Genomic DNA, 25164 nt, shown 5'->3' on the forward strand with positions numbered 1-25164 from the left:
AAAATGCTTTAAAATGTACTGCACACTTTTGAGAAGGAGTTTATTCTTTAAAAAATGACCAGCTGGAATATTAAGTACCTTGAAATGTATTCATCACCTTGGGTGCTCAATGATTGGCACGTCTAAGGGTGGGCGTGCCGGAGGGGATTCCTCAATACTGCTGCAGTTACGACCACTGCTGGGTGATTGATGGCGCATGCACAATAAGACGGGGGATAATGGAGATCAGTGTGTGGCTCTTCATGTGTGTTACGGATCTATACAAACCCCACTCATGCAGGTGAAAAAAAGCGGTTCACTGCACGTGTTAAAGGGGGGTGTATATAATAGCATTAATATCAGTCTGTGATGCTCTTACCGAGCCACTCGATTCCACAATGCTCTCCTCCTTCACCTTACATTATAATCTGGTGTCTTCATTCGATCAGCTTTTACTATTTATAACCTGTGTAAGAGTGTGTTTAGGAAGCTAAGTAATGAACCCAGTAGGGGGTTGGTGTACTTCTCCATCAGCCCCTCTTTTATCTCAGCTGGTTTCACGTCCTTTTTTCCTTTCTCTAATCGAACTGCAGCAGCGACGAGTGTGAAGCATTGCCACTCACCCGCGGTAGGGGCCGGGTCACCATGTAAAGTTCTTCTTTAATTAGTCTAAAAAGAAAAAAAAAGAAAGCTGTTCCGCTTCCACCAAGCTGTGGTTATGTCTTCATTAAAAACGCTCACCAGAGCAAAATATTGCAGACGTAATTTACAGGGTTAGAGAGGGGTTACATTAGCTCTTAAGTGTTCACAACTGTTCACAAATTTTCTTCTGAACAAAGTCATCTACTTAAAATGCAAACCCCACAGCCCAAAACAATAAAGGCAGACAGTTAGAAAGCAGTTGGTTGACAGTATGGGTCTGTCCTATACTGATGAACCTAGTGATCTCGCTACATAGAAGCATTTTATTTATATCCCCAGAAGAAGGCATGTCTACATTCTTGGATGCATTAAAATGCTGCCTACTGAGGTGCCTTAGATCTGAGTGATAATCCGACAGAATAACGAGGGAGCGTCCGATGCTTACTTAGCAGTGAAGGCAATCCCAGCATTCAGTGCAGCACTTCTCTCACAAAAAATGACACACATGGTGGACGAGTGCGGATCAAACGTAAATACATTCTCATTGATTTTTAATTTGTATAAAGGTGTACAAGTGTAGTTTATTTGCCAATTCGGGCTTGTCTGACAATTTGACCGTTTTGGCATGCTAGCGGGTGGTGCCGCCTCAGCCCATTGGTTTGAATGGCCTAAGGCTAACTGTGTTAGCGTGGGAAGCAAAAACTGTGTCTAAGTAATGCGTCCAAATAACCTGTCTTATGAGTTTGATGTCTTATTAGAATCCTCTTTACTTAGGCAGCTGCCCAGGTAGGCAGTAGGCAGCAAGGCAGCTGTCATGGAAAAATAAGGTCAGATGATAAAAGAAAACAAAGATTACAGTTGACTGAGTTGGAGAATTCATTGGCAGGATCGTGGGTTCTTACAGCAGTGTATGAACTGAAGAAGAACAAGGAACAGAACTGTGGGCCTTTCTTTATACTGCTCTACTCACATCACAATGGGTGTTGGACTTGGAACCTCCATTCTGTGCTAACTGTTGTTTCTTATCTGCTAACAACAGCTTAACGACAGACGTGTTGCTCATCTTTGTATTTTAGACTCCCAGACACACAACATAACCAACATAACAAGCACTAACTATATTATCTTATCTTATAAGGATTTAACGACTATAAAACTTTTATGCACAAGCAACATAATATTAATATCCAGGTTATATTAAGCATAAAATCTAATTTTTCCAAAACACAGCTCACTAGGGTTTCAGACAGATACTATGTCTGCAGCTTTACAGTTCAGACAAATCTTTTAAGAATGTCTAAGTTGTCATCATGGTTTAAAAAAAAGGCCCCTGTGTTTCCAGGTGGAACTGGACCAACCTCAGCCAAGACCAGAATAAAGTACTTGGTACCGCTTTTCTAGGCAAATCCTTTTAAGCTTTGTTGTACATCACTAATCTAATAGTGAGTATCTGTGACCTGCCACCTTCATGCCTTTCCCCAGATGTTCGACAGGGTTTAAGTCTAGGCCACTCATGGACATTCAGAGACTGAATCCACTCCAGTGTTGTTCTGGTGATTGAAAGGTGAACTGATGCCCCAGCCTGAGTCCAGAGGCACAATACTTACCTGCCCTGAAATGCTGCTGCTGCTGTTGTTGATCTGTAGTTGTTAACACTCCTCTCACGTCTAATCTTCATGTGAATCTTCACGTTGGCTGCATGAATGATTTAGAGCTAGTGAAGAATAAAATTACTGTTGACAACCTGCTACTATGTTCAATTTAATCATAATCATTTTAATCACTGATCAATTTACACAACTGGAATGGTGTGAAATGATGGATTGGATGACAAGGCTCTGGATTGCTGGATCATATAGAACTGATTTGTCATTGCTGGTGGAAGTTTGGGGGTGGGTGTTCTGGGGGAATAGTGCTTTACAGATCAATAGTTCATGAATTATTTATTGTATTTGTTTGAAATGTCTTTGAATGTCAAAAATAGTTTAATTTGCTTGGGAAGTTTGATTCTGGGTTTAGAGTTTGACAGTTTAAGATTGTTTCCATGTTTTAAACATTGTTCAGACGTGTGTAACTGAGGGTTTAATGTTAGTGTGACAGATAAAGGAAACTTTTTTACGATGTGTCACTTTTGTCTAAGGGCAATTAATTAATACATTAAATTGACATTACACAGTAATTTTATTACTGTTTAGCTTGTGGGAATCACATTCATTTAGTTGTCATTACACATGAATAATGCTTTGGTAGGCACAGGCATTTATCTGAACCCTGACTTGATATTAAAACTTTTTAATGTATTACTTTCAAATAAATCAAATACTGATATTTTTATGCCGGTTTTGATTGGATCTAGACATCAGCCGCCCTACACTCCAACAGCCTCATGTACTCGATACGTCATAGCAGATTCATCGGACTATGTTATAGAATATTTCTGTCACCGGAATGTGCGCAGAGGGTGACCGACTTAACAGGAGAGGTCAGGCCTGTGCCGAAATGTAATCACGGACCAGTCCTGTGAATATGAAACTCCAGGAAGGAGCAGATTTATTATTCAGCTGTAACCATCTCCCTGTTGGGCTCAGTGCAGCGTTTGGGATCCTGTTCTGAAATCTATTAGTTAAGCCTTTGATGCATTTGAAATTTGACATGCCTGAGTTGAGCTGAAGATGATTCTTCTAGGAACTTTAGGAACTTTACATTTTGTATCTATTTACCCTTTGGTGAAAGTTAACTTTTTGAAAGTATGTCGGTATCTTGGTGGTGTAGAGGGGAGTGTTAATGCCACTGGGTTTCATAGCCTAGTAGGTTCTTCTTTGGACATGTCAACATCCTTTCATCTTAAAAACATGCCAATAGGTAGATTTAGAGTTGGGTCTTTCTGCGTTTCCATCTTGGCCGGCAGAGGGGCCACAGATAATTGATGTGTCAATTTCTTCTAATTGACAATCACCTGCTCCTTCTGAGTGTTAATTCGCTTCAGGTTGAAGTTTTTCTATATATTACAGTTTCACCCTCTCACATTTGCCAGCTCCTCTTTTGGTAAACCTGCTACTTTTCTTGTCTGGTCTTTCACTGGTGTGCAATGCCAGCATCATTTATGTCTGGAAAAACACCCGGTATCGCACAGATTTTGAGTCTCACAGTGTAACCGCCCTGGGAAAGCTGATTCCTTAGAGGCAGCGATATCCCAATAGCGCCATGTGTTATCCCTGTGTTATCACAGACACCCAAAGCAGCCTGTCATATTGTTTTGTTCCTGTCTCATTAGTCTCAGCCACGAGCACCAAACCAGCCATCAATGGGAGCCTCAATCCTCTCATTGTTCAAGTCAATGCAGGTACAACAGCACTGGCTTGAATCCTGACCAGCACAAGTAGAGTCCTCAGTGCATTATGCTTAGTTAATTTTGGGACAGTGTTTCAAAGTCTAAAAACAATTAAACAATGTCAGGTTTATTCAGTTATCAGCATGGGCATGCATGAATGTGGTCATGGGAAAAATTGTGTACTAACAGTCGGCTCTTATTCATAAGTTTAACCTATGATGTCCTTGGTGCCCAAACATGATAACTATGACTTTTCATTTCATTTTCATTAGGGTTATGGTGGGTGGCACTGGACACAAGGCAGGGCTTTAGCCAAAGATATAGCCAGTCATGTCTTTGTAAATGCCTGGCTGGATAATAGCACTAGCCTTATAAAATGCTGCACCACCCGAGTATCTAAAGACATTTATAAGCCTACAAAAAAATTCTCACATACATATTAACTGAATTTCAATGCATCACATATAAAATTTGACATATTAAACCTACATACTTATGAAGATCGTATTTATTTTATAAAGCTTTTAAAAAGAGAAACGATTTCTGAATGCTGAAGTACTTTAACGGACAGCCTTGAATCATAAATCTTAATCACATCATCCTTCAGCAAAGTCATAAAGCAGAGAGCTGATCTGCCCTAGGAAAGAGAGACCCAAGGCTAAACACAACAAATTAAAATCCTATTTTATTTCTCGCCTTCGCCCTCGTCATTAATCCATGAAGGACAGAAATTCTTTCAATATTCTACTTAATTTTCAATCTAGTCATTTTAATAATGATCTGCGACTATAACGTTTTTGGATTAGCATACAACAACAGGAAGTCGTTGCAAGGACTTTCCTTGGCTGTTCTTTTTATTGGTGTATTAGGTAAGTGGACCTGGGTACCAACAGCTACCGAAAGCTCCTCATTACCACCTTCTCCACCAGCACCTCTGTCCTTCTGTTTTATTCCAATAAAAAACACTGCTGAGAAAGATAACATTCTTTCCCCAAGGCAAATGTTCTACCTGGGAAGGTAGCTGGGGCATTGTTATACTAAGAGATATGTCAAAATTCATGGCTGACTTCCTCTATACCCGCGTAACCTTTATTCCCTGCTCCCATTTTTGTAAGCCTTCATGATGAGCACTGGGGAAAAACTTTTTGTCTGGGTTTTATAAATGTGATCCAGATTTATTTCTACACATTTGCTTTTCTAAATAGTGAATCTTATTTCTATGGCCAATAAATACATTGGTATTTCAAACCTTTGTAAATATATTTGCTTGGACGTCCATGTAGATTAGAAATTATATGCGTCAAGTTCCCAACTCAAAGATTGCCATTTTTGCTGTTGGGGTCCACAAGACATGCTGTTGAGTCTGGGTCGTTAAGTCTGGGTCCTGTTGAATCTGGGTCCTGTTGAGTGTAAGTTCTGTTGAGTCTGAGTACTGTTGAGTCTGGGTCATAAGTCTGAGTACTGTTGAGTCTGGGTCCTGTTAAGCCTGGGTCCTGTTAAGTCCGGGTTTTGTTGAGTTTGAGTCCTGTTGAGCCTGGGTCCTGTTAATTCTGGGTCCTGTTGAGTCTGAATACTGTTAAGTCTGGGTCCTGTTAAGTCTGGGTCCTGTTAAGTCTGGGTCCTGTTAAGTCTGGATTCTGTTGAGTCTGGGTCCTGTTAAGTCTGGATTCTGTTAAATCTGGGTCCTGTTGAGTCTGGGTCCTGTTGAGTCTGAGTCCTGTTGAGTCTGGGTCCTGTTGAGTCTGAGTCCTGTTGAGTCTGAGTCCTGTTGAGTAATATTGTTACTTTGTACTTTGTATCGTTGCATCCCGAGTTTTAAAAATACCAAGGTGCACAACATTAAATTCCCATTCTTTATACGAACTGTATTTCTATGTTGACAAATCTAAAATAATTGCTCTGTATTTACATGTTTTAATAATGTCCTCTGTGTAACCCTGTGTACTTACAAGCAAGCAAAGTGAACATGTGAGCAAAGCTGCATGCTTTTAATGTTGCGTATGAATATTCAACACCCAAGGTAGGCATTACGTAAATGACTGGTGGGAACGGCTGATCTAAATAGCTCGAGCATGGGAGCGTTTGTGTACGTGTATGCATAACAGAGGAAGTGTTTGAAGACTACTAAGATTATCCTAGATTTGAGGTTTGGGCATTACTTTGAAATAAAGCACAGCTGAAACCAGTGCCAGGATCCAACACAGTATATACTGTCTAAGCAATTGAGGGTTAAGGGCCTTGCTCAAGGGTCCAACAGTGACAACCTGTCAGTGGTGGGGCTTGAACTGGCAACCTTTTGATTACTGGTCCAGTACCTTAACCACCAGGCTACACCAGCCCTTTATTTAATATTATTTTTTACTTTTCCATATGTATTCCTTTTTATATAAATCTACACTTATTCTGTAGTACTTTGTACTAGATTTACTGTTTTTTTCTGTTCCAGTCATTTCCAATTCCGTACTAATTTCTCTGCTGCTTGCTCCACCCCAATGTTGGCCGAAGAGAGCCACAAACTAGCACCCATTCCCCCAAAACACAAGCAATATCAAGAATTCAGCTGCTTATTTACGTCTGTCAGTAGTGGAATCTCACAGAGACCTGTATGGTGTACAGAGTTTCATGCTATGCGGTATGTGTACCTCCACTTGTTCTAGTGCCTCGACCGGACAGCAGGGGTCAGATTTTTGCAACTGCAATTAGCAGAAACCCATAGCTTTGGTTAAGTCCAAGCTACTTTGTAAGTATCATCATATATTTAAGCCACTATATAAAAACGAATAGATGGTGATAGACTGAAATTTATTTAATTAGAATTTTAAACATTTAAAAACATTTTATTTAAGGCACTTTTATTTAAGATTGTTTATTTAATTCATTCCTAATGCTACTGAAAGATAATTTTTCAAGAGTTTTTTAAATAATTTCAGTGTGTAGAATCATAACAGAGTAACTCACAAGCTTGAGTGGCTATTTCATCATAGAGGTGCCAATCAGAGAATTTCTAGGCCAGTGTGATTTTAAGGCCAATTTTCTGCTATAACAGAACGATCCAGGCAGTTTTTCATTCTGTGGTAAGAAAGGCTGGAAGACGCCAGTGATTTGACTGACACATGCCAATTTCACTGGTGGTGCGCCATCATTTCAGCCAATGGTGCAAGAAATTTTCTCACCAGCTCCACTCAGCCTGGCGAAGTATGATTCAGTACGAATGCCTGGTGGAAATACATCTGTGTGTGTTATCTTTGTTTGTGCTCTTTTATTTAAAATTAAATATCTGTGTGTGTGCTGCGTGTAGGAAATAGTGGACGGTGTTAACAACATTACTTAGAATACAAACCACACCTAAATGACGCTTTGCACTAATTCAGCCATACTAACATCATTTACAGCAACAATAACAGTTGCCATCTCCGTGGCCCTGAGGGTGATGGATTAAATTTAGGTCATCAGTGGGTCATTTTTACAGAACTGTGCTGGCAAAGATTGAAGGATTGATGGAAAATAAATCCTGTTTCTGTAACGTAGTGGCAGCAAAGGCTGCTGAGACACTAGTGTGGCCACCGGGAAGCATCTCAGACGACGCTCAAAAACATCCAGTTTTTTATTCACATGCATGTTTTTTAGGCTGAAAACAGGGTATGAAAATGTTGTTTTTTTTTAAACACGGGCACCCTGTCTGATTACACAAGAGTTTGGAGGAGAAGGGGGGTGTCCATGAGTTACAGGAACAATATACTGCTGTTTGTTTGACTGGCAGGCCAATATTAAGAGAAGCCCAGTGTTTTTCTTGTAGATGTTGAGATGTCAGCGAATGTTATGCCTAGTGCACACAATTTTTCGCCCCATTTTCCAGCCTTTTAAACATATTGGGTACGTGATCGGGTTCACTTGTGTAGCCTGCACCATTCAGCAGCTACAGTTTCTCTAGTTACCTATTAGTCATTGAGCCAGTTATAAGTTTCTGCATGTAGGCTAATGTCCAAGAGGCTGGAGGGGCTGAAATGGCCGAAAAAGCCATTGGGAGATGCGCTTGTTGGTGTTATCTTAGTTGTAAAATAGAAGGGAGGTGCTCAGGTGCCACAGCAGTCGGTTCGAATCTGGGAGCCTTCACGAACAACGATTGACTCATTTTCAGAGAGGGTGCCAAAAAGGTTTCCTCATAACTGATGCACTTATGACCTCTGCTGGCTAACTGATGGCGCCTGCACAGAGACGGGGGATAATGGGATCAGGGTGTGACTCTCCGTACACAAAGCTGATCCACATGTGAACTCGTCTTGTGCAAGTGAAGAGATGCAGTCGGCTACAGCACACGTGTCTTGTGTTAGTCACGGCTCTCCTCAGTCAGAGTGGAGGTCAACATCAGTAGAGAGGAGGCGTAATGCGATCGGATGATTGGATACAACTAGATAGGGAGGAAATTGGGGGGAAAATAGGAGGGCATAACAGCTATACACTCAAATAATTTATCAGCTTTGGATATGAATCCAATTCACAAACAATTATCAGGCTTTCGCAGTTACATTGATGGGCAACAAATGTTGAGGTCATTACCAGGAAAGGCAACAAGACTCATGGCAGTAATGTGGATTTTGTAATGTGGAAATGTGCTGTCTATAAATTAAGCTTGACCCTTAACGAGGTTGTCATATGTCATTAATCTATGAAAGTTTTCCGACTAGTACCAGAACTGACTATTATCACACTGTCACTGTGATTTATTCAGGATTTAAGGTTATGAATAATAAGTTGGCTGTTCTGTCTATATTAAATCAATGACATTTTCCTTAACAAGCATTATTTTTGAAGGATGGAGAAAAAATGAATGTGGCTTGACAAGATAATAATAGATTGTCACATTTAACATTGTTTTCTCTCATTACTCAAGACTAAACTCTCACTCTCAGTTATTCTTTTATTTAGTTTTTGACTCCCTGTTGGAAAGTAAAGTATAACACTAGAGGAATGTAACTCACTCCCAACGTTCTGAGAATTCTGTGCTGTTCTGGCATCTCAGACAGCCCATGTGACACGTTTCATGCGATGGATCTGCTCAGCTCAGTCTGCTCTTCAAAATCCAGTCTTTCTTCCTGTCATATTTTTTGGAAGTAGCTGCCTCGCCTTACCTAGACGCCGGCTTTGATCAAACACTGTATTTAACAGGGGTGACTGTTTATGCTTGAATGCTGTTAGATTGTATTACTTTACTTGTATGCATGAATTTGTTTTTCCTAATAACCTACGTGGGCAATTAGAGGAGCTCCGTTAATTATCGGCTTTGGTGCCGGCAGATGGGCACTTTACAAGATCCACAGGAAACCTCGATCCACAGGAGAGCGTTTTAACACCATTTTCTGACTTCTTAGGATTTAATGTCTTACTAATCGAAAATAATGTATTTTTTATTTAATATATTTGAATGTTTAATATATTCAAAAGTCTGCTGTTGGTAAAGGTGTATGTGTGTGTTTGAAGAGCCTCATATGTGAGTTCATAAGATATTTATTGGATTAATTGGATCTTTAGGTCAATATGCAAGTGCAATCAAGCAGCATGTAAGTTTTGTTAAAATTTTAGATATTATTGCAATATCACAGTATACATTTAAGCTTTGCACTAAAGGGAATACTGGACGATGGCATGTGGTTTATGGGTCAAATGCCTGAGCTGTATGTTGGATCATAGGTTTGATGCAGTGGGCACTAGAATGAAAGCTTTAGTGAGAAATTACAGAAACCTTAAGGAGTTATTATTAAATCTCATGGGTGCGTGGACGGGAGCTCAGGGGAGTTTTACTTTCTGTGGGAATTACAAAAGCTCTGGTGAACTCTAGTTTTGGATCTCCAGGGAGTTAGGACAGGAACTCTGGGTAGCTAGGATAAGAACTCTGGGGAGTAAAAAACAAAGCTCTAAATAGTAGAGGATCCTTGGAGAGATAAGAAAGGGTCTTTGGGGAGGTAAGTTAGAAAACCTGATGTAAGGATAAAAGCTCTTGTGAATTGGGACAGGAACTCTGGGAAGTAAAATAGGAGCAGAAGAATAAACAATAGGATCTCTAAGAATCTAGCATAAGAAATAACAGGAGTAATATCATGGTGTTTAGAAATAGAAATTCTGGATTAAATCTCTGCAGTAGTAGGATGAGAGCTCTTGGGAGAAATAATGGGACCTGTGTTGAATAATAACTTAAGTTCTTGGAGGACAGGATTGAAGTTGCAAACTATGCAAGAAGGAAAAGTAAGAGCTCTGGAGACTTTCTAAAATAAGCTCTGAAAAGTAAAAAATATGAGATCTTAAGAGTATGAATGTCACCCCTGTTGAGTACATATATACTCTCTGGGGAAGAAGATCTAGTGATTTAGGATTTTGGGATTTAGAAGGATGTCCTTAAGGGTTGGTTAGAGTGGAATTTTTAAGAGCCTGCTGAGAACCCCAAGAAAGTTGGAAAAGGAGCTTTGGGGTGTTTGGACAGGTGATTAAAAATAAGATTCATAAATAAGCATGATTTAGATGTTTAGATAAAACAACAGAAAGAGAGAGAGTAAACAGCAATAGCTTTAGAAAGCAAATAATTTTAATCTGTAAGATAAAGGTCTTACCAATAAGAATATGACCCCTCTTGGGTATAAGTTGGGGTAGTAGGTGTGGGGGTTTGAACTGGCATTTCAGAAGGGAATTTTAGGAAGCCTGGCTAGGTGAGGCAATGTCAAATAAATTAGTTTGGCATCTCAATCTCAGATTTATTTTTAAAATGTCGAAAAAATATATTCCCCCTGAGTCCTTAAATGAAGGCTCTGTCCTTTTTATAGTGATTTGGAACATTTATGATCCATGTGTGCATAAATCTGGATAATTTCAAACAAAGCACATTTTTCTCACAGCTTTGTTTTCAAATCATAAAATCACACCTTTCTATTTTGCTGTTTACTAGTTAATCAGTGGAAAAACAATAAGACTCCCTCGTGTAAAAAATCTGCATTTTTAATTCAAACAACATCTCCATTGGTACTTGCAGTCAGACGGTTTACCTTTATACACCAATCAGTATCTAATACAATGTAAAGAGTGTCACATGCTACAAGACTAATACAGAGAATTGGGTTAGTAAGGGGTCAGTAGTAAAGGGTCTGTTCAATAGTGAAGGATTTTCATTAGTGTTTTAGGTAGCAGTGAGGAGAAATCCATAAAGGCAATAACACCGAGGCTGTTAGAGGGTGTTAATGATGCCTGAAATATCTTATAGAGTTTGATGTAGAGCAGAAGGTGGTGATGAGTGACCTTGGATCCGCTGATTAAATTATATTGCCACAGGGTCAATATCATGGCTGCTGTGTTCTTGCTATTTTCCTGGCTCACTTGCTACAGTACATTACACGGAAGCGGGTGAAAGACAGTCCTGTCATTACTCTTTTTTCCAGCATTAACCTTTAGCCTTATCTTAAGCAATATTAATGATGGCGACAGAAGGATGCCAGTAATATGGTACTGTCAGAGCTTTTGGGTTCTCCTTGGCCAAAGTCAGAATCATTTCCAACATGAAGCTGACCCGATAAGATTGATAAACTCTGTGTCCATTTGCTAAATCGTTGATCAATAACAGAAACAGTTTAACATAGACATAGCTTGTTGGATGTCTCATTTCTAAAGCCCTACCTAATTCACGGCTGGGGTTGGACCAAGAATTTTTGTCAGTGAAACAAGGTCCGTAAAATTCAGGGCCCCACACATTTCAAAACCACCACTGTCTTTTTACCATTGTATTATCCTGGGTCATGGTGGGTCTGATTCACTGTGCCAAAGACCGGAAACACCCTGAACATGTCACCAGTCCATCACAGCATATGCATCAATATGCTGGTGGCTATAACAGCCTCCACTCTTGGGGAAATCCTTCCACAAAGAAATATATCTGAGCCTGTCTATGCAAGTATTTGTGGACATTATAGTGTACAATCAAAACATTTATGTTATTAGAATTTAAAAAGTCTTTTAATAATCTTTCCAGTATCATCTGTAAAAACCAGAATCAGTGGGTAAAAAACAAAAAGTTTGGTATACAGAATTATAATCGGACAAAACAGCATGACCATTAGTATAAATGTTGGTGCCAGACAGGCTAATTTGCCTATGTCCGATTTATTTTAAGATTTACACACACACAAGTCTCTGGAGCTCACAGAGAACGGTGTGATAAACAAATCTTGAACAGCAGTTGTGCACACGGAAACTCCTTGTTTATGAGAAAGATGGTTTGACAGGATAACGGTTATAGAAATGCAAATACGGAGCCGCACAGAGTGAAATAGAGGCATCTCAGAACAGCAGATGACCACATCTGGTTCGGTTCAGAATGTACCGTGGGCACAGGCTTACCAAATCAATCCAGACTAGGAAAAATCTTACAGGTTTGATTAATCTTGATTTCTTTTTCTGTGATAGGCAAAAAGTAAAGTCACAATTGCCATAGACGGACGTTACAGTAAAAACATGGTCTGACAGGGGTGGAGCCTGATCTGGTCTGCTGTTGTAGCCCAAGGTTTGACCTTTGGTGTGTTCTGAGATGCTTTTCTGCTCACTACAGCTATAAAGAGCGGTTATTAAAGTAATTCTAGCTGCAGAATTGGCGTCCATCGCACGTTTTTTTGATCTTCGAGGCTTTACCATGTAAGCTCTAGAGAATGCTGCGTGTGAAAATCCCAGGAGATCAGCAGTTAGAAGCGTACTCGATTCCACACATCTGGCGCCAACAACCACGCCAGAGTTAATGTCTCTCAGATTACAGTTTTGCCCGTTCTGACTAAATGATGACGTTAACTGAAGCTCTTGACCCGTGTATGTATGATTTTATGCATTGCACAGCAGTCAGATGTGAGTGGATGATTACATACGTGAGCAGGTACAGATGAAGCTAATAAATGAGCTGTTCTAAATTCCAAAACAACGGTTTCACCTTCCGGATTTAATTGGGCGTTGGGAAACATCCATATTCTAAAGCAAATACTGAGTGAACAAGTACAGGGTTTGACTTACCGACTATCAATCAATCAAAAACTAGCCCAAAATATTAGAGATTAAATAATGATACAAATTGTACTGCATTTATTCTATATTATTTGTCACTGCTAAGCTGTACTGTGTCTCAACATCGATGTTTTGGTTCTCACAGACTTCACAGACCCTATGGTCACTCTTTCTAAACAGATATTCTTAAAAGCTAACATACACAATTATTAGCTGTATAAATATTATATTATTTAGTAAGCATGAGATTTGTAAAGATGCCTCTTGGAATCACAGGGTAAAAAGCCTGAAAACTAAAGTTGTAGAAGAATTAACTAGCACTCATAGAGTTAAAATGTAATTCATGGTTGGTCTATTGAAAATATAGCTGGTTCAGAATATTGAACTGTCAGCAGAATTGTGGACTGTCAATATCAGGTACAGGAGGAGAAGGAAGACTCGTTGAATCGATTGGTTGAATTTGAACACAGGCTGATCTATATTTCATTTACTCTGATGAATGAAATGAAATGTGGTTTGTTCTGACATTGATTTATACTGTATTTTCCACACTGGATGTGCTTGATGCTGAGATTCCATATTTCTCACAAATTAATTTGGAATAACTGAAGTGCTCTTCAGAAAGTTATGTATTAGCTCATTGAAATAAAGTTTTCTGTGTTGGAAATATACAAAATTACGAAGATATTATTCATTTATTTATTTATTTCCAGTGTCCTTTATGTTCTTTAAGACCACCAGTACTTGCATTGGTGTCGGTTGTGTTTGGTGCTGACTAAGACCCTCATCTTTTTGCTTATGTCTCCTCTGCAGCGCTCAGAGATAACCGGATTGATCTGATCCGAGCATCATGGCAGGAGCTTACCATCAGTATCCGTGAGGTAACCCTGGCAGACGAAGGACTCTACACATGTTCGCTCTTCACGATGCCTGTCAAAACAGCAAAGGCCTATCTGACTGTCCTGGGTAAGATCTACAGACACTTCACTCGTTGTAATATTTTGTATATTTTGTTCTTCTTTACGTTTTTAAAACATTTAGATTTGTATTTGTTGACATTGCTTCTGAGAGAAAGGTAATTGGTAGGTAATTATAGGCTTTTTAAAGCACCTCCAATGAGACAAACTGTTTGATATGACAAGGTAAAAGCGACTCAGGCCGTACGAACAACACTTAACGTGACATTGTATTAATACAACGACCAAGGAATTACATCAGTGAAAAGAACTTATGAGCAGTAATAATTAGTTTAGTTTAGTTTAGTTTAGGTTTAGTCTTTCTATGTCATTTTTATAATACATTAAACCACGTTAAGCTTTTTTTAACGATAAGCATTTTAGACTCTCGGAAAAGCTGATTCTCACAATTCTTCAGCATCCCGAGCTGTAAAACCCAAGTTTAAAAGTGAAACAGTGACGAAAATACAGCTAAACACAGACACATGTGGAGTTTGCAGAGTGGATTTGACGGTTTTTCCACATTAATGTGGATTCAGCTCATATTCGCCGTTTTACCGCACCACTCAAGCAAGGCCAGAATGCACCCTAAGAGATAACGGGTCCAAATGTCCAATTGCTGAATCTTGCTTCATCTGCCATGACCGAAAGAGAGGGCAAAGAGGGTTTTTTTAAACTTAGTGTTAATTCAGTCCAGATGGGAGTGTTTGTTTATCTCTTGCCAGCTCCTCTGTTTGGCAACCTGCTCTTTCTCTGGAACAGAACATACTGACATACAGCAGTGTGAATATTAAATGCATAATATTGTAATATACAGCATTTTTTAGGTTGTATATTAAGCAGCCCACTGATTTATTTTAGTTTTACTGTTCCTGCTGAATATTCGCAAACCCTAAAGCTGAAGAAAATGTTTTACCTGAAGCTATTTTTATAGATGACAAAGAATTCTCATCATTTACACTGTAGGGCAGAGCAATATTGCTTTATTGTTGCACAATTGGTCCATTTTAATGAGTTTAGTTTAATTTATGAAAGCCTTGACAGGAAACCAATATCGTCATACCAGAAACCAGAGAAATTAGTGTCTTCTTTGAGGAGTTGATAGATAATTAGATTTGTACCTCATAAAGATGTGGGGGGTTTAGAAATCTAAAGTTGTAGGGGATTTGAGTTTAATGAAGAAGATTCATGCGCATTCTCACACAGGAAGAGAACTGCCTAGAAAATAGTTTAATTAGCCTTATTATTAGATTTTTGTCAATCAAAATGTAAACAAATGCCATGTTAGAGTTTCTTTATGGCATTAATGGTAATGTTAACATATCCGGGCCACAAATGTTGCTTAATTGCATATTTGCATGCCAATTAGACAGCCAATTACTAGGTCTAATTTTAATTACTTGGCATATGTCATTAAAATTCATGATAATTATTAATCATTTGACTTGTAAAGTGAGCATATCAAGAACATGGTAAATCTAACTTTCTGCCTTGACCTTGGCAAAGGTTTTATTTGGTTCTCAGAGTTTGCTATAAGTATCCCAACTGGGTAATAAAGACTTAAAATAAGCAAGTTTAATGGTTTCATAGTGATATCATGACCATTAGACTAACATTAGGAATCTAAGGCACTTGCTCACCACCACTGATATCTCAAGCTCTTAAATCTCAGCTGTGCTATCAACCTGGCTGGATACTATGATACTCTGGTCAGATAAGGCTTGGGGGAGAAAGGATAGTCATACTAAAAAAAATAAGAAAAAATAATCATCCTTTGTTAAACTGACTGCCCAAAATGGCCTGTAGGATCCTTGTTGGATTAAAGGCATCTTGGACTTTATGAACTAACAAAAGATTTTAAATAATTCCAAAAAATAATAATAATTAATTAATTAATAAAAATAAAAAAACTGGGTTTAGCCGAAAAATAATCCAAAAACTCTTGATAATAATCCCACAAACTTGCTGTGCACTGTATTACTGTTGATGTCATTACATCAACATCAACATTACATGTTGAATTAATGGCATCATGGACTTTATGAAGTACCAAAAGATCCAAAAATAATACCAAAATAATCTGTAAATAAAACTGGGTTCAGCTGGAAAATAATCCAAAAACTCTTGATACTAATCCCACAAACTCTTTGTGCACTCATTTCTAAGTACTACTGTTGATATAATGTAATTCTTGTTATAAAATATGTTTCTTTCCTGTCTTAACATAAATAAATGTTAAGTTGAAGTAAAGAAACGATAATAAAATTGAGTTTTACCGAATTTATCAATGTCATAACCTTCATTTTATCAAAGATAAAGCTTAACTGTATTAAGCTATTACAATACAATCAAACACTAGCTATGAATAAAAGGTCCAAATATAAATTAACCTTAGTGGAGGACAATGTCCCAGGCAGAACTAAAGGATTTTAGCAGATGATTGTAAAATACTGATAACATATTTTAAATGTGTTCAATAGCTCTTTTATATGCTCAGATTTGGCACTTTAAAAATGTCACAGTGTCCATTAAGCTCGGTTTGAGTCTATGTTATAGAAACTCTACAGTTATGTTATTCGTATTAGGTTCATTGAGCCACAACAATGTTCTTTTGGCTAGTATAAGCCTAGTTTTATTTATCTTTTCTTCTACCTTTTGCTCTGTTTTTGTAGGTGTACCAGAGAAACCAGAAATCAATGGTTTCACTAAACCAGCCATGGAGGGCGACCAGATCACCCTGACGTGTGTAACCTCGGGAAGCAAACCTGCCGCAGACATCCGGTGGTACAGGAATGAGAAGGAGATTAAAGGTACTTAGTCCAGTCATTTCAGTTTACGTTTAATCATAAAAAGCACCCAGTGAATTGTACCCACCACGACTTTGCAGGACAGACAGTGAATGAAGGAATACATGTATGGATTTGATTTACTTATTTAGATTTACTTATTCATACTGATGAACCCTCTTTTTTGCCAGAAAAAACACGTACTGCATATCTGTTGGTGAGGTGTATCATCTGATATACATGGAAGCCGCACATACACAACAGACATGGTAGTTAGAGATGAGGTTAAAATACTGTTGTTTTCCTTAACAACTGCTCTTCTGTATTTGTTATTTGCTCTGAAAGATCATTCTGTGTGTATGTCCCTGCACGGTGTATTTACACATGCTCGGTTTCATTCGGTTGTGTTTGTCGTAATTGAGCAGCTAAGAAACAGTGTAATAACTGGAACACTGCAGCATGTCGAGAGATCTTGTTCCAGATTTCTTTTTATGCATTCCAAGCAGGAGTCATTGATTGCCTTAGTGTCAATGTTATGTAGCCTGTCTAAAAATACAGCAATTCTAATTTGTGAGAAGACTGCTCTCCATGCAGAGTGATTATTATCACTGGTGAACTGAAGCTCTGGAGAAAAAGGCTGTATGATAATTCAGAACTAGGAGCAATCAAGTCAAACTTTCTTTTCAATAAATATTGTTGAGTTAGCACATTTCCAATTAGTAAAAATTAGGGTGACCATACGTCCCCTTTTTCCCAGACATGTCCTCTTTTTTGGACCTAAAAATGAGCCCGGCTGGGATTTCTAAATCACCAGAAATGTCCGGGATTCTGTAGGCTTTTGTAGTCTGTGTGCGCTATTCTTTATGTGTTTTTGTCTCGGTCAGGATCTTTGGGCAGGAGAATGGATGACCCACAAAGTGTCCAATAAAGGTGCCAGTTTAGCAAAACACAAAACTACAGTTAAAAGAGAGAGTTCATCAAGTAAAGACCAGATAACACAGAAGATGCTGTTACTGCTGCAGAGGGAGTTTTTGCATTTCACACCACGAAGCATCACAACAGCTACAGATCAATGGACTGTGCGTCTGTCTTGTTAAAAAGTCTTTCCCTGATTCTTAAACAGCATAAACGTTTTCAAATGCGCCGTGATAGCGCCACATTCTGGCAAAAGTAATAAGATTATCTGACCATAAATGCATTTACAGTTCAATAACATAGTTGCATGGTTATTGATGCATTTGTCATATATTTAAACCCATACTTTAAACACATTGCCATGGTCCCACCAATTCCATGTAATTATTTTGCCAGTCCACCCAGGTTAGGTGTCCGACTGGCCCATGCTGCCATCCTGCCAAGTGTTCTTCTTTTTGAAAACCAAAATATTACCCATACCCTATAAATATACAAGTTCATGTATGAATTCTTACAGTTTTGTTCTTTTAATTAAATTAAAGACTTTTATATGTGGAATTAAAGTTAATCACAGACACGTATCTGTGCTTTTAAAAACACATGCACTCAAAGCCTATTTAATTTCCATGCATGGATCTTTTCATGGCATGCCCACTTTTTCACACACATTTCAAGAGGCAGCCACTTAAAGCCACTTCTAATTTTATATACGTGTATAGCCATTATAAATGGTCACATTTATATTTACGGCTTTAAAGGAATGTTCACTTGGAGCCATATTCCTAATTTAATTTATAGATTTAATGGCTCTTTCACAATTTTTATTAATGGTCCACTTGAGCTGTTTTGACCTCTACATATACACTCAACAGCAGAGCAATAAAAAAGCATTTCCAGAAGAGGCTTCTAGCTGCAGAAATGGGGCGAACTCCAAGTATAGAACAGGCTATGTAATTCAATGTCCATACAGACACATAGTGGGGGCCAGAAGTCTGAGATCTCTAGTAAACATGTTTGTTTTCATTGGATTTAATTTTGTTTATTGCAAATCTCAAACTTCACACTTTGCAACAATTTAAAGACTAAAGTTGATCAAGGAGTGCTGTCCGTTATGGACTTTCAATCACACCCACCTGAACTGAACCCTTTTAAGAATTTATGGAGTACTTGCAGCTTTTGAAATGTTGTATTTTATTTATTTACTAGGATTTTAACATCATTTTTACACCCTTTCGGTTGCATTCATGACAGGACAGGTAGTTACTGGTTACACAAGACTCAGTTCAAGTTTTTAATGTCAAACACAGTCATGGACAATTTTGTATCTCCAATTCACCTCAGTTGAATGTCTTTAGACTGTGGGAGGAAACTGGAATTCCCAGAGGAAACCCAGACAGACACAGGGAGAACATGCAAACTCCACACAGAAAGGACCCAAACCGCTTCACCTGGGAATCAAATCCAGGACCTACTGACTGTAAGGCCATCATACCACCCGAAATATTGTAAAATCATGGTTGGGGAACATAAAATATCAGGTTTTGGACAAAGGAAATTATTTAATTCTTAATTTTGTATTCAAATTTATATGCTTATAATATGATTTGTGATGATTACTGGTGGTCTTAACAGAATGTCTTAAAAGACTTTTGGCACTTATTGTATAAAGGTTTTGCATACATTTTAATTCTTTATTTTATGAAAGTAGTCAGGTCTCATATTATGAGATGTATATACTTAGAATTTTAACTAAACTGTTCCAAAAACATTTTTAAATTTAAGTAGTTTGTTTTATGTGCTTTAAATAAATTAAATAAAAAAAACGATTATTTCCACGCTAGAAGAAACACGTTTTTCTCGTCCACGGTAGTCGCACAAACACAACAGATGTATACAAATGACAAGCTTCAGAAAAGCAGAAAAGCAGAGTGACATAAATGGAAGGATGTTTTATCGAGAATTGCTGATGTATGTGAGGCTGCTTCTCAGATCAGCTTATTTATTTCAAATCCTGTTATGAACTGTTGCTTGGATTTGCTTTGGATTGACTGATAAAATCTGCCAAGTGAAAATCAGATTGTTCAGTCAGGGTGAAGTAGAATTAAAATTCTTATCAACAGGGATTATTGTGTGATTCGAAACAAGGCTCAGGAAGAAGTTAATGTTTATTCAAAAGGCGTGATGTGAAAGCAAATGTTGATGGGCAGAACAGCCTGTTTGGTGTATTTTTTACATTTATGTTTCCTTATTTATTTTCTTGTATTTTAAAAAATAAATGTATCCACTGTATGTTTAACAACCACTTTAACCTATTCAGGGTCATGGTGAGTCCTAGCTCATACCTAGTGTGACTTCAGTTAACCTGACCACATGTCTTTGGACTGTGGGAGGAAACCGGAGCTCCCGGAGGGAACCCACACAGACACCAGAGAACAGGCAAACCCCACACAGAAAGGACCCACACCGCTCTACCTGGGAATCAAACCCAGGATCTTCTTGATGTGAGGCGACAGTGCTACCCACCGAGCCACCATGCCACCCATCACATAAAGCATTTAGGTTGTATTTAACATGCCTACTGCACCCAGTCTGATTCAGATTTGTACCCATATAAAACAGAGCTATTGTAACGAGAAGATTTTTTAGGTCAGACTGTACAGACAGGTCTATTTTAGCCTTTTCTCTGAAGGTTTAGCCATTTCTTCAGTGGCTTCTCTAAATTACCCTTGTTTTGCACCGCCTGCTTCTTCATTCGTGTTGTTTTTACTGCTTATCTGTTTTATTCATCAGTGTATGTGTAGGTCACAGGAGAGTTTCATCCATCATGGAAGCGAGACTAGTTTTATTCAAGGATTTATGAGAAGATGTCTTAAATCAGATTCAGCATGGGATACGATGTGTAAATATGTGTGGTACAACGCTCCACGCTGTCAATCCAGACTCCCGTGCAGCGCCAACATTAGGTCCCTGTGCAGAATGTGGTGTGTCAGCCGTACAAGTTTTCATTATGAACGTGTGCATCTGTTACAGTGATGGATGGATCCAATAACACGAGCAAATCACAGATATGCAGATGTAGTCTGTCCTCAGAAATACAGAGAAAGAGACAAAGGAAGAGAAAGACGGCTCTGGAGAGGACAATAAAATAAATAAGAGCGCTCCTAGTGAAGAAATAGGGAAGCATTTCAATCCCTCTGGGACTCGGATCACAATGAATTCTCTGACATGCTACTTTGTACCAAGAAAAAAAAACTAAATCTTAATAAAGCACACTCATATTGGAAGCCTAAAGACGAGGTTATTGTTTATACAAGATCCCCAATTACTAATATATTTTAATTTATTTACACTCTGTCTGGTGGCTTGAAAATTAAGTTAAACCAGCTAGTGCTAAAACACCAGGGCTAAAGCCTGTGTGGTCAAAGCTAAGAAGTGTACAAACCCCATGTCCAGAAAAGTTTGGACATTTCATAAAATGCAATTAAAAAAATTTAAAAAAAATGTGATTTAACTGATTTATTTAGCTTGTAAATAAAAAGACATTTAAAATTTGATGCCTGCAACACATTAAAAAAAGTTGGGACAGAGGCTTATTTAGCTCTGTGTTTCATCACCTTTCCTACTAATTAGACTTTTTAATCATTTGGGAACTGACGACACTAACTGTTGCAGTTCTGCAAGTGACATTTATGTCTCCATTTTTGCTTGATACTGGACTTCAGCTGCTTAATAGTCTGTGGTCGCCATTGTCCGATTTTGTCTTCATCCTGCATCATACATTTTCAGTAGTAGACAGACCTGGACCACAGGTTTGTAACCCTGGTTCTCAGCAATAGTGGGTTAGCAGAATTTACCACTCACTCACCTTCTTAACCGCTTATCAAATCAGGGTCGCTACCCACTGAGCCACCGTGCCACCCCAAAATTTACCACTGCTCCATATATTAGAATGTTTTATAAATAATTTGAATAAACATAAACCAACACTGGGACTCTATGCTTAAACAGTGAATTCTGATTCCCTGTAATGATCCAGCTGGCGTTGTCTAACAGAACTGATGCATGTAGTAAGGTTTGCATCAAACACACTGTCTGTATTTATTAAGCACTAAGCTGCCTTAAATCATCAAAGCTCCAAAACCAGCTTTCATGTAATAGCATGACAGGAATACAGTATCATTAAAATGACTATAATTATTCTTCATGATGATATGGTACATATTGGGCATCATTAATTGATTAGACACTAGTCGCTGTTCAGTAGTTATTTCAGTAATTTGTCACTTAGATTTGGGTAAATGTAGGTAAAGAATGGTTCAGATTGGACTGTCCTCAGAACCTTTGTCTCTCGGCTGTGTGTTTGTATGGGTATCTGTGTTTGTTCGTGTCGTACCCAGGTGAGGTGACAGCTCCTGTCAACACTGATTTCAGCACCTCTCCACCACACTCTCCGTGTGATGAGGCCATTTATTTTGGAGTTTCATTCAGGGAACAACAGTCCGATCGAGGCGAATCGCTGGGATTTCAGTGGCATTCTGACTTCTATTAAATTTCAGGTCTCCGAGTTGCAGACCAGCTCTCTCCTCTTCTCTCGTGCTCTTACTTTTTTTCATTTACCATTTCTTTAGAACAGATCCCCTGTGCCTCATAACTTGCCCAGCAATAAATCTGTATCTTTTTTTTTTCTCTTTGCACTCTAAGCAAATCTTTTGAGATCTCTGAGAGCAAATAGTGTAGAGTGTTTCAGCAAGACCATGACGTCCTCTTTTTCTTCACTCACATTCTTTACCCTGTGTTTTTGTGTGCTTTTATGGGTCTGTGGCTGGGTCCACACTGCAGGATCCAAATCTAATTGTTGGAGACTGTTGTTGATCTTTTCTATGTCACCTGAAGCTCTGAAGTGTTTCCTGTGAGTAAAATAACAAGTTAACTAAGATTAATTCCTGCAAGGGCTGTCAAAACAAAATTTACTTTTAATTTTATTTAACTGACAAAGTGCAAAGAAAAGATTTTCAGTGTTTTAATTGACCAATGGTATGGTATTCTGTATATATAAACAAATGTTTTAATTTGATGCCTGCAACACACAATATTAAAGCAAAATAACAGTGAAATTTTTTTTTAAAGTGTTTAACTTTGTGAGAAATTGTCAATCATGTTTCAAAGCAAGATTGCTTTGAGAGTAATTTAGGTCTTTCACCATCTACCATACATAATATTGTAAAGAGATTCAGTGAATCCGGAAAAATCTCACTCTGTGTAGGGCAAGAATACGAACCTCAAGCCTCAACCATCAAGCCCTCAGATGACCTCTAATGAACTCTAATAGTCATGTGTGCTCTGGAGTACTTTGGCAAACCGTTGTCACTTAACACTTAAGACTTAAGTCTTAAGTCTAGACCTAAGTCTGCTGCATCAAGAAATGCAACCATTGCAAGCATTATCACAGAAAAAGAAACCTTGTTATATGTGTAACAAGGCTTATATTGGGATTTTAGAGAGACGTATACTGCCATGGAGGCCACAAATTTTCCTGGGAACTTCATGGTTATCTTAGCAAGACAATACCAGGTCTCGTTCTGCTCGTGCTACAACAGCGTGGTTTCATAGACACAGAGTGTGCACGCTTTACTGGCCTGCCTGCAGTCCAGATCTGTCTCCAATTAAAAAAAGATGCCACATCATAAAGTGGGGAATCAGTCGACCAGTCGGCAACCACCGACTGTTGAGAAGCTGAAGTCTTGTCAAACAAGAATGAGCAAAAATCCCATCTGCAAAATTGCTAGTTAGTGCCCTTATCTTTAAATGATTGGGAAAAATGATGCAACACAGTGGCAAATCTAAATTCCATTCACTCCATTACAGTCCTCGCTGTTTACAAATAAAAACATGGCAGACTTCCTTGCTAAATTGTCAGCGCCATATAATACTATGGTTGTATGAGAAAACCGAGTCAAAATTCTACAAATTGCACCTTAAAATGTCATTCTTGCAGTTTGGCCTGATCTTAAAAAGGACATCTAAACCACAACTTGGACGTAGCACTGTAAACATGTGTCCAACCACAACACCCCATTTCCTTATAACTTACAGTTGCATCTTTATTTTTTCTGCATAATGGATAGCAGCGCTTGTACATTTTGGAATCAATAAGCATTTAAATCAGAATTCGGCGCACACAGAGAGGCCGTTCGGTCGTAGCTGAACGATGAATAAAACATGGGCTTTGATGGTGTTTTCTATTACACGGCGGCCGTGCACTTCCTCTTCTGGTCTTCTACAGAGCGCCGAGCTGATACACACAGCAATACTGGGATTTATTTGCATGAAACTCTATACAGAGGAGATGTAGTATTGCTTTTACAGCTTTTAGAACTCTACAGTTCCAACAAGGTTTAAAAAAGCAGCACTAAATCTCCGGTATAAAGAGTTTCATGCAAATAAACTACATTGGGGTTTGTTACTATTGGCTGTTGTTGGTTATTGTCTTTTGTGCTTTTATAAATAGAGCTAATTTGACTGCGCCCATTAAAAAGCAGCACCCATGAAACCGTAGTCTCTTGCTGAGGTTGTGAAGGAAGCCAAAACAGTCCCTTAATGCGTATTTATAATTTTTCAGGATGTAATCATAGACCCACCAAAACATCAGGCATGCGATGACTGAGAAGCTTCTGAATCATAAGTAACACGGTCCAGTCAAGCAAGATTCACATACCAACAAGATACATAACAACAAACAAAAAAAAAGCTCACTTGACTGTGGAAAGTCATCCATGTTACAACAGCAAAAAACTGAAAGTCCAAATAAATACAGATGCTTTCTTAGTGTTTCCTCTTTGAAGACACAAAAATGTCTGAATACCAGTGTAAGTACTGGACATGTGGTCGAAAGGTAACTGGTTCAAGCCCAACCAAGGCCAGGCTGCCACTGTTGGGCCCTTGAGCAAGGTTCTTAACTCATATTGCTTGGATTGGATTGGTTCACTGTTGTAATGTAAGCCTATCAGTGACCTCAAATGACCTACAAAATACAACTTTTTTTAAGGCAGTGGTAGCTCAGTGGTTATTAAGGGACTAGACTTGTAATCAGAAGCTTACTGGATCATGCCCCACCACTGCCAAATCTGTTTGTTACAGACACAGAATGCTAATATTAATGCTTACCCGTTCTGTGTCAGCTCGAGAGGAAAACAAGCTGTTAGTTCTGCATAGTATTTTATTATATCAACAACACATGGCTTCCAATGTATGGCCATATGTCCTGCTAAGTCATGTGTACATAATGCTTATTAGAAACAAAAACTGTCCCACTATGAATATAATTAAACATGCAGGGTGTTTTTAATTAGCACTGGAAGCTGTGTGTGTGTGTGTGTGTGTGTGTGTGTGCCTGCCAGACTTGCATCTGACAGAAGTCAATTATATGTGTAACAAGGCAACATCCCAAACCACAAATCACTAAAGTAAATACCCAGATAACAGGGGATGTTTCCTGAACTTTAGCTTATGCTACTTAAATATTATTACAACA

General features: G+C 38.5%; 1 protein-coding gene across 2 annotated transcripts in view; it reads left to right on the top strand.

Annotated features, from left to right (window-relative positions):
* cadm2a (cell adhesion molecule 2a) overlaps positions 1-25164 on the top strand; it is a 260075-nt gene that overhangs the window by 218587 nt on the left and 16324 nt on the right. For both annotated transcript variants that reach the window (XM_063014014.1, XM_063014015.1), the window contains 2 exons: positions 13790-13942; positions 16605-16742. In XM_063014014.1, the coding sequence (XP_062870084.1) occupies positions 13790-13942; positions 16605-16742 (291 nt within the window). The remainder of the gene's footprint in view (positions 1-13789; positions 13943-16604; positions 16743-25164) is intronic.

The sequence above is a fragment of the Trichomycterus rosablanca genome, chromosome 18 (genome assembly GCF_030014385.1).
Source record: "Trichomycterus rosablanca isolate fTriRos1 chromosome 18, fTriRos1.hap1, whole genome shotgun sequence".
Classification (NCBI taxonomy): domain Eukaryota; kingdom Metazoa; phylum Chordata; class Actinopteri; order Siluriformes; family Trichomycteridae; genus Trichomycterus; species Trichomycterus rosablanca.